This window comes from Tyto alba, unplaced genomic scaffold, assembly GCF_018691265.1.
Source record: "Tyto alba isolate M040663 unplaced genomic scaffold, T.alba_DEE_v4.0 Super-Scaffold_38, whole genome shotgun sequence".
Lineage (NCBI taxonomy): Eukaryota > Metazoa > Chordata > Aves > Strigiformes > Tytonidae > Tyto > Tyto alba.
Genome location: NW_024881313.1, coordinates 21,849,005 through 21,868,699, shown reverse-complemented (window position 1 = coordinate 21,868,699; position 19,695 = coordinate 21,849,005). Strand labels below are relative to the sequence as shown.

The following is a 19,695-nucleotide window of genomic DNA, read 5'->3' as shown; positions in this document are numbered from 1 at the left end:
GACTTGCAGTGAGTTGCTAAGTGAAGCTGTTAAGTGGAACAGGGTATGTGTGGCTGACAGATGTTTTAATTGTGCCAGAGGACCGAGGCACACTGTGCCAGAGTTGGAGAAGGCTGGGAAAATCTGAAGGGGACAAGGCATTGTGACCCTCCTTTCTTTTAGTTTTGTGCTCACTAACACTCTAATATAAACAGGTGATTTTTGTTAACTTATTATGACTAATGCCCCAATGTTGAACAGCTAGATACATGCTCCACTGGTTCCTGACACAGTATGGAAGTGCTGTGTAGTAGCAGTAAGTGCTGGGAAAAGGGTTCTTAGATCATCAAACCTGCCTCTTTTGGAGGGTAAAAGTTGGGCATTTTTTTCTCTATATCTGAAGGATATCCTCCCTATTCTGTTTGGTGGCTCATAGATCTGTGCTAAGTGAGGAGTGGCTCGTTTCCCATCTGTTCATATTCCACTTAGTCTTCCCCTAATTAAGAAGCAGAGCCAGAGGGAACTCAATCTGGCATTTTCCATGATCTATCTCTCAGTGTCTCTCCTTTCCCCTCCTCCCTCAACCCCACATACATTTTCCTTCTGGAAAAGGGAGATGCTTGAGTTTCATGCTTTATTTCCTTCCCAGTCCACTATAGATGTCTCACCTAAGAAGGAGATATTGTTGCTGAGGACAGCGATAGGTCTTCCTTAGCTGAGTTTAGTGCTGATCAAAGAAGCAGAGGAAAACCCCTACACTGCTTTCTCTAGGCAGCTTTGATTAGTTTTTCTTCCAAGGCATTTGTGCACAGATGTCTATAGTACAACTTTACTCACTTTTTGTACATGCCATTACTGAAACTTATCTGTGTTCTGGCAAAAGTCATCTTGATCACAGGAATGTTTTACCATATACTCTCACAAAACTGCATTTGACAGCAAGAGACAAGTCTATACAATGCATCAGATAGTCTGAACTACAGAGCAGTACGATTCAAATAAATGCATATTTTCAGTCAGATTTGCACTACTACATAACTTTCTTATTATTGTCTGCATTAAGGTTAAGATGATTGACTTGAAAACTTGGGTTAGATAACTTCAGAATAAGTTAAACTTTTTTACTTATCTAGATATGTCTAAATTCTAATTTTAAAAGAAAACCCCACAAACTTTCCACAGTCTTTGTGATTTAAAGTGCATATTGAACATCATATGTAGGTGTTTTGTCTGAGATTTCTTACCACTTGTAGGTTTACTAGTGGTTGTGCTTCAAAGTGGCTTAAATGCAGGACCTTCTTGGCCATTTTGTGTCTTAATTTACAAGAGAAACATTTTCCAACAAAGAATTTCTTCACTTCTAATATATGTATGATTAATTTGTTAGTATTTGGCAGGGTTGAATGTGGCACAAAATGCTTTGATTTCTATTTAACAGCCTGGGTCCAACAGGTAAGTTAGCTTCACCTACATCAAAAGGGAAGGATCTTAGTGATTTTATATAGCCATAGTGTTTCCTCTTTGAAGCACCAAAATTATTCTAGTTTGATCCTTTCAGTGAAGCTATTCCTTGATCTTAGTTGCTAATAATGACTTAACAGTGCTGGCCAATTCTTGTCACCTCTTTACTTAAAGATTCATTGTTGTTCTAATCAGGCAATAGTATATGTATTTTATGGAAGACTGAATTATAACTATAAGCAAATAAAACTAATATAGTTGAGAGATAAGGTATTTTGCATGGTACCTGGAAGCTCTACTTTAGAAAGAATTTGAACTTTTCTCTGTTCACAGAAGTGAGAGCTAAACATTACAAATAAAATTGTCCATGGACAAAACTCAGCCATGCATTTATCAGGACAAGAAAGTGGTAATGCAATTATAGTAATCAGCACAATATGATATTATTAGATTCAGCTTTTTAAACCATACTTATTGAATAAACTTATGCAAGTATCAAAAGATAACACAATAATCAGTAATATTAACAATGCCCTCCATGTTCCACCTTCTTTCAGAGTTCAGAGGAACTACCTTCTGTGTCTGAAGAGAGCATTATATTGAGAGAGTTACCACAGGACTGGAGAGTTAGTAAAAATAAAGTGTCAGAGGTTGTTTAATTAGAGATTGTTTTTATCTTAAACATGTTTAATGTTTAAACATCTGATCTTAAACTCTTAGTTTATTACTAGAGTCAGAGTATTGTAGACGGGGCATTTGGGTTACCTGTGCATATATGGAAATGTGCTGCTTAGCATAAAGTTCGTTGGTTTATTCTAACAATATACATCTGGTAAAATGATAGCAGTATGCATTCTTAATTAAGCTTGATATAGATAACTAATAATAGCCATCTACTAAAAAATAAATGCATCACCATTTCTAACGCATTAAAGCATTAAGAAACAGTAAAGTCTGTGCTAAATAATTATGTACAGTTGTATTATATTCTCTTGTTAGCAGCATTTCCAGTATGATTGTATATGCAAAATAACTTGTCATTATAGTCAGCAGTTAGCAGAATTAGAAGAAAAGCTATTGATGGAAGAAATAACTATTGCTGGAAAAAACAAGAATCAGTAACAAGTCAGTGACTTTACAAAGTTTCCTCCAGTTAATTTAAAATATGACAAAATTTATTCATTTCTATTTGAATCTGACTAGTTTCTGTATATTTTTTCTATCTATTCTGAATTGTAATGAAGGAAGCCTAATCAAAGGAGTACTAGTTGATTTATTCTCTTGATGTAACATCTGTTATTTTTTTTTAACTCAGAATTTCTTATTCCTTATGCTGTCCATATTTTTAAATGCATCAAGTATCATAGAATCACAGAATCATTTAGGTTGGAAAAGACCTTCAGGATCATTGAGTTCAACTGTAAACCTAACACTGCCAAGTCCACCACTAAACCATGTCCCTAAGCACCACATCTACATGTCTTCTAAATACCTCCGGGGATGGAGACTCCACCACTTCCCTGAGCAGCCTGTTCCAATGTTTGACAACCCTTTCAGTGAAGAAATTTTTCCTACTATCCAATCTAAAACCTCCCCTGGTGCAATGCGAGGCCATTTCCTCTCATCCTATCACTTGTTACCTGGGAAAAGAGACCGACACCCGCCTCATGACAACCTCCTTTCAGGGAGCTGTAGAGAGCAATAAGGTCTCCCCTGAGCCTCCTTTTCTCCAGGCTAAACAGCCCCAGTTCCCTCAGCCTCTCCTCATAACACTTGTGCTCTAGACCCTTCACCAGCTTCGTTGTCCTTCTCTGGACACACTCCAGCACCTTGATGTCTTTGTTGTAGTGAGGGGCCCAAAACCACAGTATTCAAGGTTTGGCCTCACCAGTACCAAGTACAGGGGGCAATCACTTCCCCAGTCCTGCTGACCACACTGTTCCTGATAAAAGCCAGGATGCCATTGGCCTTCTTGGCCACCTGGGCACACTTCTGGCTCATATTTAACTGGCTGTTGACCAACACCCCCAGGTCCTTTTCCACAGGGCAGCTTTCCAGCCACTCTTCCCCGAGCCTGTAGTGTTTTGTGGGGTTGTTGTGACCCAAGAGCAGGACCCGGCACTCAGCCTTGCTGAATCTCATACAGTTGGCCTTGGCCCATTGATCCAGCTTGGCCAGATCCCTCTGTAGAGCCTTCCCACCCTCAAGCAGATCAACACTCCTGCCCAACTTGATGTTGTCTGCAAACATACCGAGGGTGCACTTGATCCCCTCATCCAGATAGTTGATAAAGGTGTTAAACAGAACTGGCCTCAGTACTGAGCCCTGGGGAACACCACTTGTGACTGGGACAAAATAAAAATCTGAATAAATTTATGTTTGTTTTGATGAGTTGCTACATAAATACACTTATATATACTAGATAGGCCTGGTTAACGATGGGATGACAGCAGGTTCCTGGAAAGCAGGAAGAACTTTATTTTAAGGCCTAACATTTGGAAGTGTTCTCCTATGCAAATAATGCTTATGAAGACAAAAGGAGACATTTAATTTAAATGAGCAGATGGTTATAGGAATAGGATTACGAAGGTTTGAAGTCAAAAGTGGTTATTTTTTTCCCTTTCTGACCACAGAATTAGTAACTGAGCTTCAGTAACTGAAAAGGCCAGAGAAGAAGCATCTCCTATGTGTCATATTTCAGTCAAGACATTGCTAGCAAGGTATTTCATTATACTGAGTACTCTCAGCTCTGAATTTCATTCAAATTTGACTAGTCTTTTGGTGAAGAATTGTAAAATAAGGATATTTGGAATTTTAGAGAATAATGATAGATCAGGTCCTTCTTCCCATCTTCCTTCTTTCCTTCCTCCTTCAGAGATTCAGTGGCAGACTAGCAAATACGCTTTCTTGCAGTTTTTTATATCAAAGCAACTTAATTCTACCCCCAGGTTAATTGCTTTCAAGATTTATACCACATGACTTACAGTTTGAAGATGAGGGTTTCTCTGGGAAAAATACATTCAGAAAACTGTGGTTACTGCTTTATTGAAACAGTTAACCTCAGAACAATGCACCTATTTCTGATGGGAACAATAACAGGTAATTACCCAGTAGCCTTTATTATTGCTGACTCAATTACAGCCTAATAGCTTAGAAGTAGTTTAATTCTCTACATACACTAATGGTAACCCATACTTTATCTATTTTCAAAATTAAAAATAATTATTAAGTTTCATCATATTTTCTAGTTTGTGATGAAGGTAACTGAATTTGCAAAATTTTTTTTAAAACTTCTATTATCTTAAACTATTAGATATATTCCCTGGAAACAAGCCAAGTCCTGACTCTAGAACAGAGATTATTTCTACAGAGAATGGTTTCTACGACTAACTCCATCTATGATTCCACTTGAAAATTAATGAAGTACTAATATCAAGTGTCACATTAAGAAAATTTAATCTGTATGATACCAGTTCTCTGAATAGACTTTATCAGTAAATAAAAATATTTCAGTGGTAGAGTGGTGGGAAACGAATTCCAAAAGGAAGCATATGAAAACAGGTAAAGAAAACTGCAGTAATTCTTAAATTCTCTTCTTTTGTATATTCAGTACCATGTGAAGTAGTGGTGTATCAGAACTTGGATCTGTTCAGGTTGGCTGTCCAAAAGCTAGTGTAGAGAAGGAACGGAGTCTGCAGTAGTTGTCCCTAAGGCTCTGTTCTGATCAGTCTAGAAAAGTTGTTTATTTATAAACATTAGGAAAATACCCACATCCTTTCTTGCTTTAGTGAATAGAGAGGATAATGGAGAAAGACATTGCTTTTTATCATAGACGTTAGTAATGATTCTGGCACAAGCCTAGAAGTATACAGGGATAAGTGCACAGTTATTTCTCCTACATGTTACAATTAAGGTTTTCATTTTAATAAGACCTTATAGATTTGTGTGCTTTTAGGTGATTTACTGTTATTCCTACTACTCCTGAGTATCTCATTTGAACAAAGTAGCCTTGTGGGAGAATGTTTTTATTTCATATTAAACTGATTTCAGAAAGCATGCCACATTTAGGATAAGATTTAACTGTGCTGAAGGCCTGTTGAAGCCAAGCAGGCTCCAAAACATGGAGACATAATTGTATGTGTTCAAGTGCCTTCTTAAATTGGGGCTATAGTTGTCCTCATCTCTTGGTTGAGGTTATTACTTTGTAATAATTACTGACCTTTTGTCACTGAAGTTGAATCTGCATGTCCAGCTCTTGCTGAAATCCATAGAGCTTGTGAACAGATCTATCAATGGTAAAACTTCCAAATCAGGAATAGCTCCTATAAGAATAAAATTATGTGGGTTTGGTACCTGGTTGTGGTAGACTGAGCCCATTTGTAGTTACTATCTGAAAGCATCAGCGTTGTTCCAGTATAAATCTGTTTTGTGACTTAAGTTCATGGTGCCTTTTCAAACCACACAATCATGTTCAATTCTGCAGCTGCTGGAGCTGAACTTTTGCTGTTTAGGAATCTGCAATGTTTACATTTATATACAAAATTTTTTTAAAACTTTCTGTGAAAGTGGCTTTGCTTCTAGCAGGGAGAACATTACACTGTGTGAGTGTGGATCAGAGTTGGGGGAGAAGTCTATCTCAATTTATCAACAACTGTTTGTGCAGTATGGTATGATGAGAAAGGACAGCAGGAGCTGGTGTTTTCTGCTACCAGTAGGGATATACCACATAGGTACTGCAAGTTTATTCCATAAATATAGAAGTGTTCTAGCAGTCTGTAAATAACTTGTTTAACCTTTTCAGAGTATGGTCCATTTTTATGGAAGTACACATGGGGTATGAGAACATCACTGTGTTTTCTCGTGGCTGTGCTGCTGCTGTTTCTAGTTATTTAAAAAAAAATAATAAAAAGGTGTAATTCAAATATATAACAATTGGCATAAACTCCTACTGGTAAAGAAGGACGTTACCAGCCAAAAGCAAGTTGTTATACTTTGTCTAATTTATTTTTACTGCTTTTAAATATTAAAAAACCTAATCTGAATACTACTTATTTTCTGAAAAAAGCAGAAGGCCTCTTTTTCTACTGTTGAAGTGCAGGTAGTCTCAAGCTTCAGTCTATAATGGTTGTTAATATCTAGCAGGTTTTTTTCTAACTACTATACCATCGTTAACTTATCTTTCCCTCTTGAGTCTGTAGGAAGGTAGGTTTATTTTACAAAAGGTGGTACTGCACAATAATACTATTTGCTTAGCAGTAGATATGAAATCATTGGTATAGCTCTGGCACTAGAACTCAGAAATCTATCTGTGATCTTGTGTAGGTACCAAATCACACTGTCTCAAGTGCAAATTCTGCTCAGCTTTAAAGTGATGCTGCTACTACAGATGAATCTTCTATTTATAGTTATTGTGGTGTAATACAGTGTTCCGTCTGGATTTTTAGTTACTCACTGTTTTCTTCCCAAAAGCTGATAATGTGTACATAACAGTGCAATAAATTCTCATTCAGCATTGAGAATGACTTTTGAACCACTGATGAGCAATATCTCCTCCCAAACTTTTTTGTTCTCAGATATTTTTGAAGTGATTTGTCAAGATAAGGCAGCCTGTGATTACACACTTTGCAGAATTCAGCTTGGTACAGATGTACTGAAAAAGATTTAAAAATAAATGTTAATGGCTTATATTTGTTCTAGCTAAAAGTTGCATATTTTTGTCTGACTTTATGCTTTTTTTGTTTTAAATCAATTGACAGAATTCATTGACAAGAAGTGCACCCCTTGCCAATGATTCCCAAGCACGCAGTGGTGCCCGCTTTCATACATCTTACGACAAAAGATATATCATCAAAACTATAACAAGTGAAGATGTAGCAGAAATGCACAACATACTGAAGAAATACCATCAGGTAATATACTAATTATTATCAGGATATGGGATCTCTCCTTAAATATTATAGTGCCAAACTTTTCAGTGTTAAAAGTTTAAATGGATAATTATGGAAAAAGCCACTTCAGACTTTCTCCCTTTTGCAAGACCAATGTATGGTATGTCTGCAACTTATAAGGCTGCACTTTTCTAAATATCTCAGCTAGCTTTAAGTAAATTACATGTCTACATGATACAGAGATACTAATTTGGAGGCATAAGCCCCTTCGCCTTACTAGGAAGGTGCTCATTCTTTCAGCTAGCAGACTCACAGGCTTGAAACTACTTTATTCTGGGGCTAGCTTGGAGATGTCTGTGTAAATGTATGTGAATGGTGCATGTGACTTCTTTCTTCCTGGTCTGATCACTGAATGTTCTGTGTTTCACTAGCAACAGATTTCAAACAATTATAGTTGTATTGTATGAGAAATTATAAATTGGATATAATTAATGTAAAATTCCTGCTAAGAAAAAAAAAAAAAAAACAGGTTTTGCAAATGTGAATTTCCATAAACAACTCTAAAGTCAAGAGTGAACAGTGGAGATCCCTCAAATCAGCCTTGATAGCTGTCATACTGTGCCAGTATATAATTTGTGTGGATTGCACAGAGGGGCAGCAGAATTTAGGAAATGTAAGAAGCCTTAGTAAAATCAGTGCTAATTTTCTTAACCCCAGATCTGTCTGAGTAAGATCTAAAGCTGCAGAAATCAGAAAAGCTTCTAAAAATCAGCTAAAATATGATACCCAATATAAGGGGTTTTTTATCCTTTCCATCTTCCTGCTCACTTACGTGGGTTGGGATTTCAGGTAGACTTCAAGACATTTGGGGATGGGGCTTTTTTGTTGTTGTAGGTAGTTTATTTTTTGTCTTGCACTGTTTTTGTTTGGGTTTTTTTTTTTTTTTTTAATACTGTTACTTTTGTAAAACCAGTTCTAAAGACATCTTTTGAGGTGGAAGGGAGGTGAGAGAATGCTTTTGGGGTGCTTGGGATTGAGGTATTGCCAGCCATCTTTGTGGTGCTGCTTGGTTGTCTCCCTCTCTGCTCTTCCTGTGTTGAAGGGAGATCTCTGGATGCCCTCCAAGTCCAGAGTAGCTTGGGAAGTCTTCAGTGAGTTAGTTATGAACTCTTTTCTCTCTGTGCATGTTGTTCTTCTGTTTAAATAACATGTAGGACCACCATGTGTTTGTTTTAATGTAGATGAATATTGTCACTATCAGAAATGTTCATAAGACCATCTTTTAATTACAGTTTTACAAAAGAGAAATTTTAAACTATTATGTAATAGTAATTTGGGGGTTATTTTTCATTAGAGTTTTCAAACTTACAATTTTAGCTTTGATCTGAAAGGGTTTGATCTGTGAAGCAGTGCAGCAGAATTAAAGTTTTAGTCTGTTTCATATTTGGCATTAGAAACTAATGTTAATGATCCGGATTTTGAGACCTAATCCAGCTGAAAAGTCATATTGCTTTTCAAAATAGTCATCTTCTTTCAAGAGTGTCAATGAAGACAGTGCTAACATGAATGAACATAATAATTTGGAATATTTTTTCATTAATGCTGTCAAACACCAGGGTTCATAATAGGATAGATTACAAAGGATAATGATCTGGAAGTTATCTGTACCAGGTGTCTAATTTCACTTTATACTGGAAAAACACCTATGTAAGAAAGCTCTCACTGGTGCCTCCAAAAGATTCATAAAGATATGACTTGTATTTCTTTTTGTCCCAGAAATTGAGAGCACTTTACAAAGTGCTGTAAATGCAGAGGAACTCAAGTACAGAGGCAGATTAATAATTGGAATTTTTAATGAAATTGATTTCAGTATCTTCAGTAATATACCGAACAGAATCGTTTGAATGAATTAAAGAAAATCTAAATTAAATCCCACTTACTCTGCTGATGGCTGATACTGTGTTCCATGTGTTTCTGGTGAAAATTGAATGCTTGGAACCATTGGGTACAGTAGCTTGTCCTCCCATTTTTCTAGCTTTTCAGGCAAGTGAAGCTTACCTTCACCTACTTGACAATGTCTAGAACCCATTGTCCTAGTAGAAAGCTTTTAATAATTCTCTTAACTGTCATCTCACACAGATTGGCCTTAGACTACTTTTCTACTAGTAAATAATGCAATGCCAGATGACATCCCCTGGCACTTGAGCTCATTAATGGTCCGTACTGTGGTTTCACTTTGGGCCAGCTAGCTGTCTCCCAAATAATTCCGGGCAAGGTTCAAGGTATTAACTCAGGCCACTTACTTTTCCTACTTAGGAGTTGGAATATGAGCATCCTGTTTTAGAGGAGAACTTAATAATTTGGATGTGAGTTATTCCATTCCAACCAGAACTGATGCCAGGGAACAGTCCAAGACCTGCCTAATTAACTGGTAACTTTATGGTTCTGTTGGATGGCATAGTTGCAGTAGTATAAGACTTCTCAGATACTGCACTGGTACTCCTGTGGAAATCTTTGTCAATAAAACAAGTTCTCTTGAGTTCAGTTTTATTTTGGCACACTCTCTTCTGCCAGTAGAGGAAGTGTCAAGTTCCCCGTAATGATTTATATACTTACCTTACTGTCCAGTATCTTCCTGAATTGTAATTGCTGCTGCAGTTAAAACTAATTGTAATTAGACACAAAAGTACCAAATATGGGATTTTTAGGGAGAAGTGTGCTTGGTTAGTTTTTCTCCAGTTTCAGTTCACTGATTGCCAGCAGTACTCCCCACATATGTGAAGATTTCTGGCCCAGCTAAGCGTGCTTCACGGCCCAGGTATGAATGTGCTTGAGACTAGTTCGGGACTTCTCATAGCATGCCCTTACATCATATCCTGTACCAGACTGCTCTTAGAACAAAGCTGTATTTGAAAGGTTCAGCCTTACAAGGAAGGGAGCATGGGGTGCAGACATGTTCAGACCCAGTTATGTATTGCAGGGATCAATCCTGGGAGGAATAACCTTTCTTAGGTGCATTAGGAGCCCCTGGACAAACTCAAACACAAAAAGGAAGTCTATGGAGGAAAGGACAGGGAGCCTGGGAAGAATACAGAGAAACTGTCTGAGCAGCCAAGGATCAGGTTAGAAAGGCCAAAGCTCTGGTAGAATTAAATCTGTCCAGGGATGTCAAGGGTAACAAGAAAAGCTTCTGTAGGTATGTCTCTAAATTGGAGAGACATGGATTTGACAGATAGACGCCTCTGTGGATAAGGAATTGGCTGGATGGTCACACTCAAAAAGTTGTGGTCAACGACTTGATGTCCAAGTGGAGACTAGTGACGAGTGGTGTTCCTCAGGGGTCAGTATTGGGACCAGTGCCATTTAACATCTTTGTTGGTGACATGGACAGTGGGATTGAGCGCACCCTCAGCAAGTTTGCCAACGACACCAAGCTGTGTGTTGCAGTCAACACGCTGGAGGGAAGGGATGTCATCCAGAGGGACCTTGACAGGCTTGAGAGGTGTGCATGTGCAAATCCCATGAAGTTCAACAAGGCCAAGTGCAAGGTCCTGAACATGAGTTGGGGCAATCCCAAGCACAAATACAGGCTGGGCAGAGAATGGATTGAAAGAAGCCCTGTGGAGAAGGACCTGGTTGACAAGAAGCTCAACATGACTCAGCAGTGTGCACTCTCAGCCTGGAAAGCCAACTGTATCCTGGGCTGCAGCTTGAGGTGATTCTCCCACTCTGCTCCACTCTTGTGAGACCCCACTTGCAGTACTGCATTCAGCTCTGGGGCCGCCAGCATAAGAAGGACATGGACCTGTTGGAACGAGTCCAGAGGAGGCTATGAAGATGAGCAGAGGGCTGGAGCACCTCTCCTATGAAGACAGGCTGAGAGAGTTGGGGTTGTTCATCCTGGAGAAGAGAAGGCTCCAGGGAGACTATAGTGGCTTTCCAGTACTTAAAGGGGAGCTACAGGAAAGCTGGAGAAGGAAACCTGGATAGGACAAGGGGTAATGGCTTTAAACAGAAATAGAGTAGATTTAGATTAGGTATAAGGAAGAAATTCATCACCATGAGGTGGTGAGGCACTGGAGCAGATTGCCCAGAGAGGTTGTGGATGCCCCCTTCTTGAAGGTGTTCAATGCCAGGTTGGACGAGGCTTTGAGCAACTTCATCTAGTGGAAGGTGCCCCTGCCCATGGCAGCAGGGTTGGAACTAGATGATCTTTAAGGTTGCTTCCAACCCAAACCATTCTGTGATTCTAAAACTAGGGAGGTGATTCATGTGAATTTAGAGAAGCCTGTTTCTCCCTTGTTTGAGATCAAGAACCCCCAAGGGACCAGCAGTTAGATCATCTATCCATTATGAACAGCAACTTGTAAAACCTTGGTGTCTTGCACCCTCTTTCACCAGCCCAAGAAGGAAGTAATTATCTTTCAGTTACTTCTGACATGATTATGAGTGAAATTCATGACATTTATGACAGATTATCTCTTTTCTCTCTCTTTCTCAGGCTTCATTTTTTTCCCCCTCTACAAATTAATTCCAGGTTTCCTCCCGAGGTTGAATCTCTGAATGAGTTTTATTTAAACCATAATATTTATTCATCTGTTTGCTTGTTATGGCTAGCAACTCCAAGTTGATAGAACCATTATAGACCTTGGAAGTACCTCTGTTCTTGCTTAGGGACCAAACAAGCCCTATCAAACAATTTCCAAGACTGCTTGAACTGCTTAACGGTAAATACAAGAGGACAGCTATCTTTAAACAAAGAATACTCGGGAGGGGACCATGTCAAATCAGAAGTGTGAGAGACTGGGTATGTTCTTCATTCATCAAAATAGTCTTCATCCCTGATGCTTGCAAAATTGCTGTCATTCTCCTTGCCCCTTTTTGAACTACAAAGCTACCAGTGAGGCATCTAGGAGTGTGGTCATCAGAGAAACATAGCAGTGCAGTTTTCCCATGAACACCTCCAAAATCTAACTCCAGGTACCAGTCATTTTTTGTGAAGTCACCAAAAGGTTAGAAAGAGATATGTAGATTGCCACTGGAAAGTAGACATAAAGGTTGTTTTATCAGTAACTAGAGATCATGGAGATATATAGTCCACAAATGCATCCAATTCTTTCCATCCTTCCTCTCTTCATCTGTCTGAAGGTGCAGTAGCCCATCTGTTCTTTAGAGCTGTGAGGAACTGAGGTCATAGTTACACATTCTTATTATACACATATATACTTCGGTATTTACAAAAGGAGTAGGAATTGTGCATAGCCTGTAAACACTTTTAAGTCTAAAAATACCAAGTCTAGATTGCCTGGGTTTTAATTAACCAAAGTTCTAAGGGACGTGACCGTACATCTTCGAGAAATCAGGTTACTTTCAGGAAACAGAATGACTAGTAATTTGTTAGGAGTGAAAGTAAAATAAATTAGTTCGACTGAGTCATTGTCTTTCTCCTTTCTGTGTAAAGTTCTATTGAATTATTATGTGTCATTCCACAAAAGTAATGAAGTTGGGTGCATCACAATTTACAGTATTATTACCACTATTTAAAATAAAAAAAAAAAATATCGAGGAAGACCAAAAAGATCAAATTTCAAGCCTAAGACTACGTTCTAGAAATGTGTGAATAACTAAAAGTGAACCAGGCTTGAATAAGTGTCAGAAGTTACTATAGAAACAACATGTAAGTATACATAGCAATTCCAAATTAAAACTGTCGAATTGTAAATAATAGTCCTGACAATTGTAAATTATAGTTGCTATCCAAAATTATGAGTTATATTCATTCGTTTATCCTGTCTGATATGATGCTTTTTTTTTTTTTTTTTTAGTGGCAGTCAGGCCCACAACCTCAGACAGATGGTGAACACTTCAGTCTAAACACTGACACTTTCTGTCAACTCATCAGATGAGTCTGACGCTTTTAGTACTGAGTAGGAACACTAGAGATCATTATTTTCTCTTGCAACATTAAAAAAAAAAAAACACCAAACCACTAAGCCCACCACTTCTAATCAAACAGGGGGAATAATGTCTCTCCATATTTAAAGCTGCAAAACTTCATGTTATTTATGACTAGATTATAAAGTCCATCATGTGTGGACCAGCCTTCTATCTACATTTAAAGACAAAATGGCCCAGAGCATGAACCAGCTAGGTTTCTAAGTGTTACAGTAAATACATATACATATGATTTGTTAGGTTCTTATGCTGTGAATTTCTGTGCTAGACAGTTTCTAACTACAGTACTATTTTCTGATACATAGTGTGAAATACTGCATTAGTCACATTTTAATGGTAATTTACAATTGCTTTGGGCTGCTTATATTATTGGTATACTGTCAGTTACTAGTAGAACTCGTCACTACTCTTCAGGTGTTACTTCAGCTGAACATCATTTACTTAACAAAAGCACTAGAACCATTGTTATGCTCAAATGGGTCAGACTTTCAAATATTAGAAAAGCTGTTGCTGTATGGGCTCACAGATGTAGTTTGACCATTTTAAATTGTGTAAGTTATTCAAGCATGTTCATGTTAAATACTTTAATAGTATTTGAGAGCAAAATCAAATATTCATTTGAAATACCTCCAAATCTAGTGCAGTTTTGTTTTAAACCTATGCTCCTGACCCCAAGAGCACGGAGCAGAAAAATGGAGTTAAACTTACCGCTCCCTTTAGCATTGTTAGAGAGCTTAGCAAAGTCATCTGTGATGATAAGTGCTTTGCCAGGATTTCACCCTGTGTTTAAGGAGCAGGTATATCCTGCTTCCTCCTAAAGGAAAAATTTTAATTTCAGCATATATTCAAGCTATGCTTATATGTTTCTTTTGGAGGTATTGTTCTGTGCAAAAAGTTCCTAATTTACATAAAATACAGAACATACTATCATAGATATTAGTATATATGTAGATATTTTCTAAACTATGAATATGATTTTCAAGAGTAGAAATTGGTGACAGTTGAGTAAAACAGTAAAAAATTCTACAGGCAGATGTTCTAGTTCCTGAAATGTCTGAATCAAGATACTCTGCCCTTCCCAGTGAGATAAAGTTGCTTTAAATCTTAAGTTGGTGTAAATTGGTGTAAAATTGTGTTCTTTGAGAAGACATGATGGGCAGGATAGAAGTTTTTAAAAAGAAATTAAAGCAACTTGAGTGTCTCCAAAAAAACCAACACCTTGTGAATACCTGGTTTTTTCCTTTTTCATTAAAATGGACTTCAAAAGGGATTTATTATTTCTCAGTGCTGACACCCAGGTGACTTCAGTAAAGAAAAGAAATTGAGAAGCCATCTCAAAGCAGGTGAACAAGAGGGAATTGTTAGCGTACAAGCCTTCCAGTATTAAACTACTCATGAGTGTAGGTACCCTTTAGGTTTTGTATAGGTGGCTGTCCCTGTTGACTGCACATTCTCTTCCCTGCACAGGTAATTGTGTGCAGAACTGACACGAATTGCACTGCCTGTTTGTCTCCCTGGCAACCAGCAGAAATAGTGAATAGTGGTAACGGAGAGGGACTGCCCATTTACCGGAGGCAGCAAACAGTGGAGTGATGGGGAAGTGAATGGGAAGAAAGGAAAGAATAGAATGAGCTAAAAAGGGGAGATGACAGCATAGAGGAGAAAACAAAAGCAGAAAGAAAAATGACCTTACCTTTTGGAGAGGAAGAATATATGAAAGACATGGGAAGACAAATGAAAGGGCAAAAAAAATGTAGGCAATAAGATGAAAAAAGGGGAAATTGCACCAACAGCAGGGTTCAGGGCTGTGCAGGAATCAAGGAGTAGCACAAGGTATTGAGTAGGAGAAAAAATTAAAATCATAAATAGAAAAACATTACTGTAGGCTAAAAGCAATTTTGTCACAGAATTGGTGATGACATAGGCTGGAGAATACCCCAGAAAAGAAACTAGGGACTAGATGTCTAGGAATTTTGCACTAAGATGGGCTGATGTCAAGCTGGTATGTTGCTAGAGCAGAAGTACCTTTAAGTTTGTGTCATCCTCCCTACATGTCATTACTTGCACAGGTTATCAATGGCTTGCTTCCTCCCAGCTCCCTTCCTATTTCTTCATGAATTGCATCTGTATGTATCACAGAAAGAAGGGAAAGAGTAAGTAAAAAGGCAAAGCAAGACAATATAATGTACTATTATTTAAACACAAATGAACATGAAGAAGGATGCATACCATGTAATGGTGACCCTGACTCTGTATGTCCTAAGATAGTAAGAGGTGAAAATTTATGCAAGGTTTGCAAAAGAAACATGGTTGAGAAGAGCCCATCAGACAGTTCCTTGTGCAAATCAAGAGGCTTCACAGAACATGGCCTCTGCCCTGTCCTAAGATAACTGACTCATAAAGCAGCTTTGATATGAAAAAACAAGAGAAGCAGAAAAATTAGAGATGAGAATACATGTTCTCATCAGAACAGTCTACATTTCATTTGCATCCATGGGCCCACTGTTTCCTATAGGAGAGGTGACCTTGTAAATGGGAAGCTCATTAGCGTGGGCATTAGATGGATTTGCAAAAGGGCAATATGCAAAAGAGCCATACAACCATGGGCTGGAACTGTTTCCAAAAAAGGCATTGAAAATTTTCATTGAAAGATGTGACATTTCATAGGTAGATATCTAACTACACAAAATGGCAGAATGGGCTTGGCTGCACTGGCTCTGAGGCCTGCGTTTCACCAGCAGATGTTTTCTATATATTTATTGTATTTTATATATAAAAGCTGTTGATGCTGTGCACAGCACTTTCAGAAGAAATCAGCATGCACAGTGACTCATTTGATAGTAGCAGTGCCACATATAACGTTCCTGGTAGCAGATCTGGAGCCTGAATAGTCACACGTGGTGGTAACATTTAGATTATGTTGTACTTTGAAGTAAAATTAACACTGGCCTATGTCTGAAACAACATGAAGTGTAAGGCTGTGAATCACAGGGCTTGTATCTGAAAACCTGTATATTTACTGAACACTTCTTTAAATGAAATTACTTTTTTTATATGGCTTGCTAGAAGAAAACAACTTTATATGCCTTTCAAATCCATAACTTTCTGTTGTGTGCTGTAGTTCAGCTAATTAATTATTTCGATGTGTCACATAAGTACCCAATGTATAACTTCCCATGAAATTGTTAGGGTTTAAGAAAATGGCAATAATTGGAATATTTTGAAACATGATACAGCTCTGGACAACTTTTCAACCTCCTTTTTGGGGAGTGATTCCACATGTGAATGCATATGCACACAACACAGTGGTGGAATATATTTCTGACTGCAGACAAGAGGATTTGAAAGAGAAAGTTGAGCCCAAAAAAGAAGTATCAACATCTTGTCCTTCACAATGTCCAAAATGTTTTTAAATAATTATATCACTTTCCATTAAATTTCTTTAATTAAAGTATCCTAATGAAGGTATAGACTTGACACATAAGCGTTTGATAATTCAAGCGCGATTGCCTTAATCATGATCTAGAAAATCATGAAAATACTATATAAAGGGATAACAGAAAATGAGTATGTTGTGTATGTCTGAATTAATGTTTGCAAAACAGGGCTACATGTGAGCAATAGGAATGTTGAGTTTTCACATGAAACAGAGATAGATATAATTCAGGATTTAGTCTTCAGTGATGTCAAATCATGCCACAGATTATCTCCAAGGGGAGGAGGAGCAATAGCAGAAATGGGAATTTTACCCTGTGTTTTTCCAAAAAGAGCCAAAAATGGCATAACTTCTTAGCCAATAAATTATATGCACTGTGTTATCTTTTAGTCATCCTGATACCTTATTAGCATTACCATGGGGAAGCAAGAAGCTAAGAAACTCACTTTTCATGTAAAATGAGATAGGAGAAATTCTGTTCTTATTAATGAATCTTGAAGCTGTATTTATACAAAAATTAATGAGAATATAGGTTCATAAAGAATTTCTTACTAATTTTTAGCTTTAAGCATGGAGTTCAAGGGAGCTCATAAAATTACATATATGAAACCTATGCTGCACAGCTGATAAAATGTGTCAACGTGCTGATGATACTTTATTTTGATAATGGTAATATTGTCCTCATGCTGTGCAGAAAAATTAAAGTTGTCTGAATTAGCAAAAAATTACGGGGTGTTTATTACAACACTCTTTATTAAAAAGATTGATTTTGTTACTGCATATAACGACTTGTAAATGTATTAGCTAAGTATTGCAGTTTTATTTAGGAAGGCTGCCTGATAGAATTGTTTGAATGTTCTTTTTAGAATGAGTTAACATTTAGTGAAGGTCTTTTCTTTCACCGAAATTTAGCAGTCCTGTTAAGCATGTACCGGCTTATTTTCTAGGCTCACTTTTATTCCAGCTGTGAGTGGGAAACTTCAGGAAATCATTCCTAAAAAGCACCTTGAGGTGACTAAATTACTACTTCATTTATATCAAGATGGACAAATTGAAAATCTGCCAACCGCAGTCACCAGTGCAAGTCCTGCTGGACTCCCACCCAAACAGATGACACGTTTTGCCTCCTCTGTGATGCAGATATGGGGGATTGATAGTTTCAAAGGTAGGAAGTTCTAGACCAACCTTGTAGATGCTGAAAGCAAGCGGCATTCCTCCCTCTTTCCTTTGTCTCCCCATCAGGTTAAGAAATGCTGTCATGGGAAACACTGAAACCATTTTAGGGGCTTTATTTTAAATTTCAATGGCACGAGTGTCCACAGTCAGCAGCAAGTAGGAACCAACTGTTGTGGTAGATGGTCTGCTTTTGAAAAGGTCTCTTAGAAGTCTCTTAGAAGCCAAGTCCCTTTTATCAAGTGAAGAGCCTTTCAGCAGGCTTATTCGCAAAGTAATTAAATGAAACAACAACATTAGGAAATGGCTAACCCTAACTTACAAATAGGACTTAAGCAACCCTCATTAATTGCCTTTGTTTCCTTGTTATGTAATACAGAACAGTTTGGGAGGGGGCTGTGTACTGCTAACCAAAGAAGTTATTTTTTGTTATTACAGTGGATATGTTGCACATGTTCTGTGTTAAAGACATTGCTGTTTTACAGATGGGGACACTCAGGACCAGAAAGGTTAAAATCAGAGAGTTAGCAATAGCTAGGGTTAAAGAGATGGTTTAAGTGTCAAGACTGTGACCCTAGCAGCTGAGAGGAAGGGCAGGGGGTTATTAGTCTGGTACTCAAGATGCCTAGCTGCCATTCCTTCACGTGGCACAAACTCACTGTATGATTTTGGATAAAATTTCTGTGTCTCAGATCCCCATATGGAAAATTGAAATTAATAAATTTTATTTTAACTTAAATTCTGTAGTTAAGGGCCGTACAATTAGGAATGGCTAGATCTGTTAAAGAGTTGAATGGCCTGAAATTCTGTGGCACTAAACAAGCTGGATTCATTTCTATCATCCTTGCAGAACCTAATCGTCTTAGAGAATTAATCATTTAGTAAATGTTTATAAGAACAACCCTTCCCACCTTCTAATAAAGCATTAGAAAAGCATTTACCTTTAGGATATATGGCAAGTACCTGATGTTTATAACAAAATAATCAGTGTAGTTTGACTAATAGGGATTAGTATTTTAGACAAGTTTTCTGTAACTTCAGCATTAATAGTTCTAATTTCACTTTATGATCTGATCTCTAAGAGAAACTACTGATGGTCAAAATGAGCTATGTATCCTGTAACATGTTATAACTGATTTGATAACAGCCCTATGTTTGAAAATCGTCTAATTCAAGAACTCAATACTTCTGCATCTGTTAAACACAGAAGTCTTCTCAGGTGCACACTGATCAATCTTTGTGCACTGCTCAGGACTGACATTGCTTTTGTGGCCTCTTACTGTCAAACTTTTTTGTATTTTGGGGCATACAGCATTTCCTTCCTAAGGTTCTGGTTTGCAATCACTGGGCCTCTGCAGAGGTTTAAAATGTTTTGTCCATTCATAGGCAACTTGAGTTTAAAAATGCTTTACTATGAAGTGGCACAACTGCATCATGATTATGTGTTCTCTGCTTCAGGGCTTGTAATCTCCAGTACAGCTACAGGGCAGACAGAAAGGAGTTTTACAGCTCAAACGGTGCCAGCAAGATTCAACAGAGCTCATGTGTCAGAGTTGTTAGTCGAAATTATGTTCAAGTCACAGTCAACAGTTTCCATCTTTGTTGTTCATTCCCTTTGTTTCTTGCTGGACAGGATGGTTTTCAGTACTCTTAAATCTTTCTATTTTTATTTTGCCATTTAAAAAAGGAAAGTCTGCATGTGATCTGTACAGATTCCAGTATAAAGTTAGTGAAAGAAATTCCTTACAATTAGCAGAGGAGCCCAAAATTGGAAAATCTCCAGGGTTCCAAGAGCTTTGCTAT

General features: G+C 37.7%; 1 protein-coding gene across 3 annotated transcripts in view; it reads left to right on the top strand.

Moving 5' to 3' along the window:
* PIP4K2A (phosphatidylinositol-5-phosphate 4-kinase type 2 alpha) overlaps positions 1–19,695 on the top strand; it is a 121,170-nt gene that overhangs the window by 78,849 nt on the left and 22,626 nt on the right. For all 3 annotated transcript variants that reach the window (XM_042801806.1, XM_042801807.1, XM_042801808.1), the window contains one exon: positions 7,197–7,349. In XM_042801806.1, coding sequence (XP_042657740.1) covers positions 7,197–7,349 — 153 coding nt within the window. The remainder of the gene's footprint in view (positions 1–7,196; positions 7,350–19,695) is intronic.